Source organism: Protopterus annectens, chromosome 11.part0 (genome assembly GCF_019279795.1).
Source record: "Protopterus annectens isolate FY-2018-M chromosome 11.part0, PAN1.0, whole genome shotgun sequence".
NCBI classification, from domain to species: domain Eukaryota; kingdom Metazoa; phylum Chordata; order Ceratodontiformes; family Protopteridae; genus Protopterus; species Protopterus annectens.
In genome coordinates this window covers 231,884,587-231,897,784 of record NC_056745.1, presented here as the reverse complement: position 1 = coordinate 231,897,784, position 13,198 = coordinate 231,884,587, and the positions used below count along the sequence as shown (strand labels likewise).

Genomic DNA, 13,198 nt, shown 5'->3' with positions numbered 1-13,198 from the left:
GGGTTTAGTCAAAAAATTCTTTTCAGCAGAGGCCTGGGGAGTGGGCAGAAAAGCTTCAACATATTACAAACATTAAGTAATATACATTAACAATTACATAAACATCTAATAATTAGATTACATTAAAATGAAATAAAGGCAACATTACAGTATGAAATATACTTGTGCATTAGCAGATGTTGAACAGTGAGCATTTGAAGAGGTGTATTAGTGGGTTGTCAAATATAAAACAGATCATGCAACTCCAAATGCAAGGAAATGGAGGTGAAGGAAGGAACTAGGTAGGGCAGAAAAGGTTAACATTGTAGTAACAGGTGGAGTACAGAGCAGGTTCATAGATTATACATATGGCCATCATAAGGTTTATATTACAAGTATAGAGATAGGGGTGAGCAGTGTGAGAAAACTATGTACATGGCTGTGAAATGCTATAAAAACCGTTCAGGTATTGGTTTAGACCAGTTGTGGGGTATAGGATTCTGAATGAACAGAAACGGTTGCACTATATTGTAAACTAAAAGTAACAGTGACGTTTATCCTGGAGATATACACAGGAGTAGACTCGTTGATTTAAAAGTTGAAGCTTTAGTTGTATTTTAAATGAGTCTGTATTCTGAATGGATTTTAATGGTAGTAGGATGTGCTTCCATAGTTTAGCTGCACTGTTTGAATTTGGAGAGTCACCTGCAGTATTAGACGATTTGGTTGTACTGGATTAGTGATTTTTCTCTAGAGAAGGTAAAATGCGATTGAGGGAGTAGTATTATATTAAGTCATTAAGGAATGAGCAATCTTCTGGCTTGTAGAGAAGTCCATGCATTGTAGTTAGCTGAGAAAAAGCAGCTAGGTGATGAGGTAGTTCTAACCAGTTTAATTCTCTGAGGGCTAGGCAGTGGTGTTTTCTATTGTTATAGTTTACTGCAAATTTGACTATATTATTATAACATTGCTCAAGTCTGGACAGTTGTGAGACTTGAAGGTAGTGAAGATTATGGCAGCATAGAAGACAAATGGCAGTAAAAAAAGCAGAGGCTATATATCTTTGGTATGTCAGTGAGGCAGGTTGCTACTCTGCATAATGTACCTAGTTTTTATGAGTTTTTTTAACCATGTTTAACACTGTACAAGGCAAGAGATGCCAAACAGCTTATGGAAGGGACAGAAGTAAGTAAAATTACACATTAGCAGCTCTGGTGATAAAAAGGGATAAAGCCTTAAATACGGCCCAGGCAGCAACATGAGACTGATCAGCGACTTAGGTACCTGATGGAGCTAGCAACTAAGAATGGACTTTACTTTTCCATCAGGGGTGGGTGGGCAGAACTGGATGTGTACTACACAAGTCCCTTGAAGAAGAGGATGGGATGTAAATTTGCAGCCTGTGGACAGGTGCTAGGATCAACAAGCCACAGGTGGTTGGTAGCCTCTTAAGTGGGTGTGCAAGAATATGCATTCATATAGCAAGGTCATTGTGAGCTTCCAGACAAATACAGTATGCCCTCTTAGCAGGTTTGCAGACCATGGCACAAGGAAACCTCAATGATGACCTCCCCTCACAGCTCATAACACTACAGTAGATGACATCCCTGGGTAAGGAAACAAATGAGCCATAACTGACTGGGAAGTTCAATGATCAGTAAAAGTAAATAGGACAAAAAATAACTTGAAAGAAAAAGGGCAAGAAACCTGGTTTAAAATGTGAAAATGAGCCATCAAATCAGTTATAAGCAAAAACTGTGCTAATGTGCATGAGGTGTGGTTATAAGTATCAAAGAATGCCCTATGCTGGATTAGTTATACGACAGCTGCAGGAAAAATATTTCGCAAAACTGTGTAAAATGCAAAAAATAACTCCGCAACTGAAAAAAAAATGCTTACTGTGGATTTGAGCAGTGACCATTTATTTACCTGTGGGCACTACATGTTAAAAAATGGATATACTGTGAACGAATGTGGCAGAATATGAAACAGCAAGATCCATCAGAGACTGGAGCAAAGAAGGTTGCAATAAGCACTCAAAGGGTAGTGCTAAAATTATACATTTAGTTAGAGTGCAGTATGAGGTCAACTCAAATGTTTTTTCAAACTGCAAGCAATATGTGAGTTGATTTATTTCTGAGGCAGCTTGGCTGCACATAAGCCCCTACTTACCCAAGTCTGTGGTTCTAATTCTGGTAAGCTGAAATTTCCCCCAGGGACTTACAGCACAGCAGTCCCATACTGGTGAATGCGCACCTGCAGAAGACTGAGCCCAAAAGCTATCTACTTTGTGATTAACAGACTACTGCATGCAATAAAGCATGGCCTAGGAGGCCCCAGCCCCCAACGCAGCAGTGAATCCTTAACTTTAAAAGATGCCTGGCCCAGCTACTATAATGAGGTCCGAATCCCACCAGGGCCACAAAGAACAGCTTGTCCATGATCTCATCAACCCCATCTTCACCCCAAGCCACCTAATCAAAATTCAGGTTACCTGGATCATAAACAGGGTTTACTCCTTTTATGCCAATGTAGTTGGTATAGGTCTACTCAAACATTTAAAGCACATAAAGGTCAGGACAGAAATCATGGCTGCAAATTAATGTATAACAATGAATAAGCAAAATTGTAGGCACTTACACACAGCAGAGGGCCAAAATTTAAAAATGCATATAAGACAAAAGAGCAGCATTTTTTTCCATTAGTGACATGTTTTACACATGTCTTGCCTCATAAGCATAATTAATTATTTCATTAATTTTAAGTTTAAACACCATACCTGTTCCTCGGCACGTGAAAGTTTTAACTGTAGATCAGCTGCTTGTTGTTCTCTGTCCATCAGTTTTTCACCGGAAAGTTGCCTTTGCTCTTTCAGACGGCCCTGCACTTCACCTAACTGACGCTCTGTTTCAAGCAGTTTTGCATGCAACTGTTTAAAAAAAAAAAAAAAAAAAAAGAGCATTAAAGACTATGTTTACATAGATACACACACAAACATACATACCTACTTATTAGTCCTGTCAATGAGTGCAGCTTATCTGCTCCTACTCCATAACCAACTAACTTTCCCCATCTGCCCATGCCCTCTAAAATGCATCAAATTACTCCATAACAACTAACTACATGTCTGCAACCCTTTTGGTTCAAGTGAAAACTTTCTGCCCTATATTTACACATAATGACCCCAATTTTCCCCTCCATCTTTTCATCTTAAACTCTAATCCTTCAAAGTCTTCCTTTATGACTGTGCTCACGGAAATCATCTCTCCATCTCTTTTCCTTTATAGCCAAAACAAAGTTCCATTTTCCATCACAGTCTACCCTATCCACCAGTCATCTACTTTTGTTACCCACTCTACACTCCTTCCAGAGCTATAATAACCCTTTCCATACAGGGCCTCCAGAAATTAAATTTAGCAGTCCAACCGCAGTGTAAATGGAAGAACAGAATTACCTTCTTTTCTCTAAATTCTGTTTCCCTGAGACTACTTCCCAGCATCCTGTTAACTCTGGACTCGTTTTGCTCTGTACTTATTGGTTCACTGTTCCTGTTAATTACCATAGCGAGCTCTTCCTCTTGGCCCAGATGAACTTTTTGGTTCACTGCTACTGTTATCACAACTAGCTATGTCTTTTGGTTCAGATACTTCAACAGTGCATCCATGTTATATCTAGGATGCAACATTTCATACTAATCTGTGATGAATCTTAGAACATACCGTTCAACCCATCTGGTCAGTCTCTTCATATCACTTCCAAGAATTATATCTTCATCAATCTTCTGTGCCCTCATCTTACTGCTGTCCAGAAAGTATTTCACTTTTTTTCTTCCTCATGCCTTCTGCTATCACCAAGACAAATACAGTACTAGGCTCAGGACTGAACCCTGTAGTACACCACTAGTCACCTTCCTCTCCGACAACAGGGCTGTCTTTTACAACCACCCTCTGCATCCAACACTCCAGCTACATTGCTATGCATCATAACACTTTTTTTTCTTCCTACTCCCATCACTTCAAGTTTATTCAGTAGCTCTCTGCATTTCACAGTGTCAAATCGTTTACTGCAACACAAGATTACATACTTTTTTTTTGCAAGCCAGTTTGTCCTTGCTCTGTGCCCTAAGAAAAAAGGGAAGGGAAATACAGCAAGGGATCATGACTGCTGTTAACAGAAGTTAGGAGATTTTTGTATGCTCTTAACTCCTTGGCTCCTTGACCAGAAAGCAAGAGGCAATGCTGGACCACATAAGAATGCATGCTCTTGCATATTTGCAATTTCCAGCACCAGTACATGAACACTCTCAGCCAGTCTAATCCTTCCTGAGTCCAGGTTGGAAGTGTTACAGTAATCGACCCCCACCCTGGCACAGCTCTTAGAATGGACACTGCCAATGCACCCTAAAATAAAAGAGAGGTCTGAAAATACTCTATCATGCAGGATGGGTGGGATGGCATTCACCATTTGGTAGTGGTTTAGATTGTTAAACATTTGTAGTGTCAAATGTGTGTAATGCCAGCAGAACTGTTTGTAGAATCATTTGATCAACTCTTCGGGCATCACTGTATCAGACTTGTAGAAAAGCACCTCGAGTCAAGTTGGAGTAACATGAATAAGAAGTTATGTACCTACCATAACGTTCCATGTTAGTTGTCTTCTTCTCGCCTTCTTTCTTGCTGGATGGGTTCGGAGCCGATCCTCGGCCCGACTGCCAATACTAAAAGCTCGAGAGCTAATTCCACCGGCTCGAGGCTCCCCTATATCCCACAACGCTAGGCAGTAACTACTCAGATCTCGTTTGGTAGCTATACCAAGCAATATTAGTCTCCAAAATGGAGTAACAAATTTCAGAAGAAGAAACACAAAGAATTCCGGTCGGTCTGTCCAGGCTTGGGGGAAGGAGGGAGGGACGCAAGAAAGAAGGCGAGAAGAAGACAACTAACATGGAACGTTATGGTAGGTACATAACTTCTTAATGTTAGGTTGTCAATCTCACCTTCATTCTTGCTGGATGGGACCGCGTCCCTAGCACCTTATCCCGGGTGGCCTATCGGAACAGACTCTTGAGGACAGTGGAACCAAAACTGGCACGGCTTCTGGAAACCATGTCCAATTTGTAATGTGAAATGAATGTATGAGGAGAAGCCCATGTGGCTGCTGCACAGATTGAGTCTATTGGCAATCTGTCCTGAAGAGTGGCAATCTGTCCCGGATGTAGCTAATGCCCTGGTTGAATGAGCTCTAGGTCTTGAGGGTAATTTTTGATGTCTGATCTCATAGATGAAAGTAATTGTAGAAGTGAGCCATCTAGACAGAGATACTTTGGTAACTGGAAGGCCCAATCTTCCTTCTGCATATGACAGAAACAATTGATCAGATTTCCTGAGTTGTTTAGTTCTGTCTAAGTAATATCTCAGTTGGCGATGAACATCCAAAAATGCAGCTTTTGCTCTGATCTATTTGAATAGTTAGGGAAAAAACGGGAGATCAATAATCTGGTTTAGGTTAATTTGAGAAGAGATTTTTGGTAAAAGGATGGGTTCATGCGGAGAGATACTCTGTCTTTGTGAAAAACTAGGTAAGGAGGACGACTGCAGAGGGCTTGGAGTTCTGATACTTTTCGCTGAAGTTATAGCTACCAGAAAAAGTGTCTTCAAAGCAATTTCAGAGAACATGAAGCCGCTGGTTCAAGGGGAAGAATTAAAGACGCCAGAACCAAGTTTAAATCCCATTGAGGCGGAGGGTCTTTGATCGGAGGTTTGAGAAGAAATATACCTCTTAAGAAGGCCTTACAAAGTTTGTGAGCCATAATGCTGGATTCTGAAACACCCACATGAAAATTTGAAATGGCAGCCAACTGAACTCTAATGGTTGATGCAGAAGATCCTAAATGAAATAGTTCCGCCAGGAAGTCTAAAATGGACTGGATAGGTGCAGTAAAAGGATCAATGTTTTCGATGATGCCCAAAGGGAAAAACGTTTCCATTTACTAGTATAAATCTTCGGGTAGAGGATTTATGAGAGGTTATCAATATATCTCGGACCGAGCGAGGTATTAAGGGGAGCTTGGCTGAGGCAGGAATTGGAGAAACCACGCTGGGAGGTGTAGGGAAGACAGAGAGTGGTGCAGCTGACCCGACTGATGGGTAATGAGATCTGGTACTGGGTCCAGATGCCAAGGCTGCTCCAAAAGGTAACGATGAAGAAAGGGGAACCATATCTCTCGAGACCAGTAAGGGGCCATGAGGATCATAGCCACTCTCAAGGCGATGGCTTTCTGAACTAGTTGAGGTCTCAGTGGAAAGGGGAAAGGCATACAGAAGTCCCCGGGCCAATCGTGGACTAGAGCGCCTCTGGTGGGAAGGCCTGGTAACGGGAAGAGTGAAGAAGTCTTGACACTTGCTGTTTTGGGGAGTAGCAAAAAGATCACAGCAAGGATGGCCCCATCTTAGAAATACCTCTTCTAGAACTGATGTCTTTAGAGACCACACCGTGGTGTGAGAATTGCTCTGCTCAACCTGTCTGCAATGACGCTGGATTTCCGGGATGCGTCGCTGTCAAACGTTGAGAAGAGAGCGCACATTGCCAAAGTCTGAGTGCTTCTCGACATAAAGGGTATGATCTGGTTCCGCCTTGTTTGTTGATGTACCACACCACGGACATGTTGTCCGATTGATTTGCAATAGTCCCTTTGTGAAGTGAGTCGTGAAAGGCTTGCAACGCTAAAAGCACTGCTCTCATCTCTAGGACATTTATGTGCAAGTGGCACTCGAAGGTTGCCACGTGCCCTGGACTGTCCTGCCTGATAATGCCCCCCACCCGATCAGGGAGGCATCTGTTGTCAACGTGGCAACTGGAGGGGGGAGAGTGAAGGGTCTTCCTTGGAGAAGTTGAGGTGACGTGACCCACCAAGATAGCTGATTCTTGCATACTTGAGTTATCAGTATGGTATGGGACATTGGGAGTCGTTGAAAGGACCATTGGGTAAAGAGCATCCACTGGAGGATCCTCATGTAAAAGCGAGCTAAGGGGAGAAGGGGAATAGCTGCTGCCATGAGTCCTAGTACCTTTAACACTAATCTGGCTTTGACTTTGACCAATTGAAACAGAAGGGATACTTGGTTCAATGTCTAAAACCCTCTGCTCTGTGAGTGTTGCTGAAAGAGTCTGTGTATCTAATTTGGCCTATGAAAGTAATAGACTGACAAGGCGACAAGGCAGATTTTTCAAATTTATTGAGATGCCTAGAGCTTGACAGGTTTGCATGGTGAAATTCCTGGATAGTAGAAGCTGATGCCTGGTGGTGGCCTGGGAGGCAATCGTCCAGATATGGAAACACCTGGAATCCCTGGCGCTCAAGTGAGCCGTGACCACTGCCATGCATTTGGTGAACACTGGGGCTGTAGTGAGACCAAAGGGCAGGGCTCTGAACTGGTAGTGACTGGCTCCCAGCCTGAAGCGGAGATATCTCCTGGAGCGTCGGTTCATTTTGATGTGGTAGTACGCATCCTGAAGATCTATCGAGCACATCCAATTGTCCTGACCCAGGAAGGGTAGGATGGACTGTAGCGTGACCATCCGGAATTTTGTTTTATTGACAAACTTGTTTAAGTGACTGAGATCTAGAATGGGCCTCCAGTCCCCTGTTTTTTTTGATACCAAAAAGAATTTGGAGTAGATTCCGGATCCTTGCTGGTCTGCTGGGACTGGTTGGATGACTCTTTTTAATAGCAGCTTTGAGACTTCCTATGCTGCTTTTTCCCTTAGACTGGGTGGAACATCTGGAAGGGATTTTTTTGGTTGAGTTGGAATGTGAATAAAGGGAATTTTGTAACCCTCGGATATGATCGACTGTACCCATTTGTCTTGAGTTAGGGAAAGCCAGGCTTCTGGGTACAGTGATAATCTTCCCCCGACTGCCTCCGAAGGTGGACAGCCGGGCAGCCCCCCCCAGGGGTGCTGAAAGGGTTTGTCAGAGAACACCTCTCTGCTACCCTGGTTTTGCGGACCTCCTCTGCCTCTGGGGCGCGTCTATTATTATTCCCCTCTGCCTCTAGAGGGGAATCGGCCTGTCGTCAGATGAGACTCCCTGAGATTGTTTCCTGAACCACATCTTCCCTCCCTCTGACCTTTGGGATAGGGTCTAGAAGGGGTGGAAAACGGACTCCCACGGCAGAGAGAGTCTTACCTTCCACCTCGCACCTGGTCAATGTATCCTTCACCTGTGGACCAAACAAAGATGATCCGTCAAAGGGGAATTGGTGAAGGATGCCTTGAAAGGGTCCAAAAGTTGCACAGTCGCATCCTTAGGCGCGCCTTGTAAGGCAATGCCTGTGCCTGCAGATCTACTCGCTCCATCTGCTGCGTGAAACCAGTCGCATGGAGGAGTTCACAATTGAATTTAGGGTTGCCAACTGGGAGTTCATAGTGTCTTTGAACCCCTCAGCTGTAGGATCCTTCATCAGTTCACCCATATCCTTGAGTAAATCTCTTTGGAGACGAAAGTGAAGTGGCATAAGTAGTTCAGCGACCGCATAGAAAAGGTCGCTGACTTAAAACATCCGCTTGCCGTATCTGTCCATGGTCCTAGACTCTTTATTAGGAGGATGGACAGGAACAGAAGGATCAGCTAATTCCTTCTTTGTGGCCGCAGCCACCACCATGGCATCAACCGGGACACCTTTGGATAGAAACTGTTTGTCTGAGGGAGCAGTGATAAATTTGGATGGTCTCCTCTGGGTGGGTTCTAATGAGTTAGGAGTCGTCCAAGCCTTCCTTGCCACCACTTCCATAAGGGGTCAAAGGGAGGGACACCCAGGAGGTAGAAGGGAGAACCAAACACCTCAAGATACACTGACTCATCCTCCGAAGGGTTAAGGGCTGGCCAATTCCCCCTCTGTTTGAGGATTTCAAGGATGTCCGCAAAGGAGACATCCTCAGAGGGGACCCTTCAGATTCCTCTAAGTCAGTGTCAGAGGTGATAGACTCAGGGGAGTCAATGTGCTTCCTCTTGCACTGCCTCTTCCTAGGGGGATCTCCTGCAGGGTCAGGAGAGACCTCGGAAGAGGAGGAAATTCCCAATGGGGAATCTTGAGGAGTTGGTTCTCTGTGGTGTGAGACAAGGGGGTGAGTAGAAATCACCGCAGGCACTGTAGATGGAGGGGCTGAGGGAGCCGACTGTGGGGCAGAACCTGGTTCTAGCACGCTCCGCATGACCTCAAAGGCATCTCTGTCAGGCAAGGCCCGAGGCCCTCGCTCGAAGAGACAAGGACCTCCCGGCACCGACAGATGGCTCGAAGCGATGCTCGTAGCAGCCTCCTTACGCCGATGTCGTAGCCGAACTCACTCACGCCCAAGCCCGAGAGGGAGAGCGGGTCGGACAAGGGTCCGATGCCACTCGCCCCTGAGCCGACGAGGGAAGCCCGGCGCCGAGATCCCTCCAAAGAGGAGACCGGAGCAGACGACGGAGCCGAAAAAGATGGTATCGGATCCGACGCACCGACAGTGATGGCTCCAACAAGCCCTGGCTCTGAACTCGAAGGAGTCGGAGGAGGAATGTAATGAGGGACGGGAATAGCCAACGACTGATGAGTCGGGCTATGGAGCATTTGGGCCAGTGCCTCGGACTTAAGAAGTCTACTCACCACCCTCTGCAAATCATGGTCTGACAACCTGGAAGACCGAGAGGAATGTGATTTGTGACTCCGCTCCGAAAGTAGAGGAGATCCTGGTGCCAAGTGTACAGAACCAATTGAGGGGGACCTGGAACTCTTTCTGTGAAATGGCTCCGATAATGGTATCAGAGCCGATGGGGACTTACTAGCTTCGGCTCCAGCAGGAGCCGAAGTAATAGTAAGAGTAGATCCTATAGAAGGGGATCTCGATCTCTTTTTAGAATGTGGCTCGATAGTATCGGAGCCGATGAAGACAACAGCCTCGGCTCCAGCCGGAGCCGAGGTAATAGTTTGAGGCCCAAAAACATCGGCTCCGGCCGGAGCCGATGTCGGAGCCTGCTTCGACATTACTACAGTCGACTCAGGAGCAGGAGTCGACTGTTTTGAAGCCTTCGAAGGTTTTCCCGAACTAGACTGAGTCGGGGGCCTTCAGGCTTTAACAAACCCCCTTAGAATGAGTTTGTTCTTGCGCTCCTGCAGGACTCGAGGGCTAAAACCATGGCAGACAGCACATGAGTCCTGCAGGTGCACAGGCTGAGCAATACACAAGAAGTGTGACCGTCTGTCAGAGACATTTTCTGACAGCACGAGTCACACTTCTTGAAGCCTGAGACCTTTCCTTAGACATTGTAGGAAAGTGCCTGACAACAGCAAAACACCACAGACACACCCTGTATAAAAGAGTTATTTTAAATTTAGCTAACAATCAACTATAAACTAAGGGCTAAAAAGCCACAGACACACACACACAAGCCCTTACTGACAAAAAAGAAAACTAAACTAGTCACTGAAGGACTGGGGGAAGGGAAGGGCCGAAGGCCTACAAGATAAGGGGAGAAGGGAAAGGACACGACAAAAAGGGGTCGAGAGATCTAAATTTAAATTAAACTAAAAGGGCTAAGATATGAACAACAAAAAGGGGGTTTTAGAAGTACCTGAAAAGGTAAAAGTTAAACTAACCTGCCTGAGCCGGTAGAAGAGCACCTCGTCAGCTATAGCGGCAAACGAGATCTGAGTAGTTACCGCCTAGCATTGTGGGATATAGGGGAGCCTCGAGCCGGTGGAATTAGCTCTCGAGCTTTTAGTATTGGCCGAGTCGGAGCCGAGGATCAGCTCCGAACCCATCCAGCAAGAATGAAGGCGAGATTGACAACTTAACATCAGCTTTTAATAACAGACCCAACACAAATAACGTTTACAGTGTATAATCACGTTTTTGTCTTCAACTTCATCAGATAAAAATGAAGTCACATCCTTCCCATTTTATATTCTAATTAATTAAAACCAATTAGAAATATAACCAATAGGAATAAAATTGTGATTACTTAATTAAAATCCTTTAAAAACCTTTAAAACTTTGCCTTGAAATGACACACTATAAATACATGTTGTAGTACCTTGTCTAAAAGTATAACTCAAAATTCAACACCAAAATGTTGTTGTTATATATAAAACAGTGTTATTTGTATATAAAAACTAAATCACATTTAGTAGATGTATAAGACGTCAACTTCTAACATTACACTACATTAAAATATATTTAAAATACTATAAAATAATCAATTAGTCCCCACCTGTGGCAGAAATGAAAATGACACCTAACATTTGTACTAATTGTATATCCAATTGTACTAAAATAATATAAACCCTTGGGAGTAAATTATTTCTACTAGTCCAAAAAAGTATATAATATATAAAACCATTCTTTTCCTTTCTTCCTTTCTTTTCCAATTACTTGAATGTGAACTTCTGTGGTAGGAACTCACAGTTTAGCTGATCTTAATTTAAGTACTGGCACTAGTGAAATCATATCAGTAAGTCCTGGGAATCTGCTAGCATCCAACACTAACTGTATGAGAGGTTGCACAGCAGCAAAGGGTGGAGATTTGTCATTACCCACTGCTGTCCAGTCTCAGAGTTAGTATAATTAGCAGGTGGTATGGCGGCACAAGGGGGCTTTCCCCCTTGTAAAAAACATTAGTGGCTATTTTTTTTCTGAGTAATGCCATTCAATCTTTTTCGATCGCAGTTTCACAGTTCGATGTTTATGTATGCAATACTGTGAAGTACATCCCATCATTTTCTCATTGCTGTCCTTTCAGCTCTTCCAGTGACTAGTATGTTGATCAAACTTAAGTCACGTGTGTCATAATCACCAAAATCAGAGCCAAAAGCTCTATACCAAGAAGTCACGTCATTCTTTATTTTCATTTTTTCAATAAAAAACATGTAGGGGGTTGAACTGGAGCAATGAAAAACGGAATCAAAATTTCATGGGTTATGAGGAGGCAAATTACACTATCAGATTATGGGGGGAGAATCAATGACTGTGCCATTAAGGCCTTGATCACCTGTCCTGTCCTGGGTTGGTGCCACTGTCTTCCTTTGAAACTAATTTCCTGGGCCTGTTCATTTTCCAGGTTTTCTGCTGTACATCACAGACTTCTTGCATTTATCTCCCTTCTCAGGGGACTAAGATACAGACGGTCATGTTTTTTTTTAGAGTTCTCCTGCCAAAGTAGGACAGGACATTGCACAAGCTAAAACCAGACACTTACCATGTTCTACTAAGGTTCCTGGATTATCATATATATATATATATATATATATATATATATATATATATATATATATATATATATATATATATATATCTATATCTATATAAATATACACACACACACACACACACACACACACACACACACCACACACACACACACACACCACACACCACACACCACACAGAAAGAGATTAGTCCAGTGCTTCCTTATTAGCAGTTCATGACACACTTGCTCAAAAAAGCAAGTGCTCCACAACTCCCACTAGCCCGATCTCCCATAACTAAAGTCTTCCCAACATCCAGTCCTATAAAACTGTACAACCCTACCAGAGCCATAACTGTAATACTAAAATTCCCACCCAGTTCTTAACTAAAGTTCTCATTCCCTTACCCTAAAACTCCAATCTTCCTCCCTAAACCTAAATTCTACTATCGTTCCCCAACTCTAAAATCCAAGACTCCCTTCCCACTCACTAACCTTAAATATCCTTCCTGACTCTGCCCTAAACAACCCCTCACTCCATCCTCATGGCTGTCGCACTTATTTGCTGAAAATTAAATAATATGTTCAAGTAAGGTGTGGCAGCTGCTTGCCCAAACTGATTTTTGAATCTGGGCATAAGCGGCAGCCTACATTAGCTACAAGATGTTCAAGTCTCTGGCTTTAAAACAGTGGTCTTCAAGCACTTGGGACTCAAATGCTTATAGCAGAACCTATACTTATCTATATAGACAAAGACATATATATATATAAATCATACACACATACAAATAATATACATTTTATATGTACACATATATGTATGTATGTATAGAAAGAGAGAGATTGTATTTTTTTAACCAAATTTTTTTTTTACAGAAACCCTTAAAGGTCAAAAAGTGCAGTTGTGTTACTAACTTAACATTTACAATAAATGTTCTACTGATCACTGTTGCAGTATTCCAAACTGCTGGGTTATCTTGCCCAATAACCTGGACATC

At 43.3% G+C, this 13,198-nt stretch overlaps 1 protein-coding gene across 1 annotated transcript in view; it reads right to left on the bottom strand.

The window, feature by feature from the left end:
* EEA1 (early endosome antigen 1) overlaps positions 1–13,198 on the bottom strand; it is a 1,728,461-nt gene that overhangs the window by 885,058 nt on the left and 830,205 nt on the right. Inside the window, exon 13 of the mRNA XM_044087190.1 lies at positions 2,759–2,908. Coding sequence (XP_043943125.1) covers positions 2,759–2,908 — 150 coding nt within the window. The remainder of the gene's footprint in view (positions 1–2,758; positions 2,909–13,198) is intronic.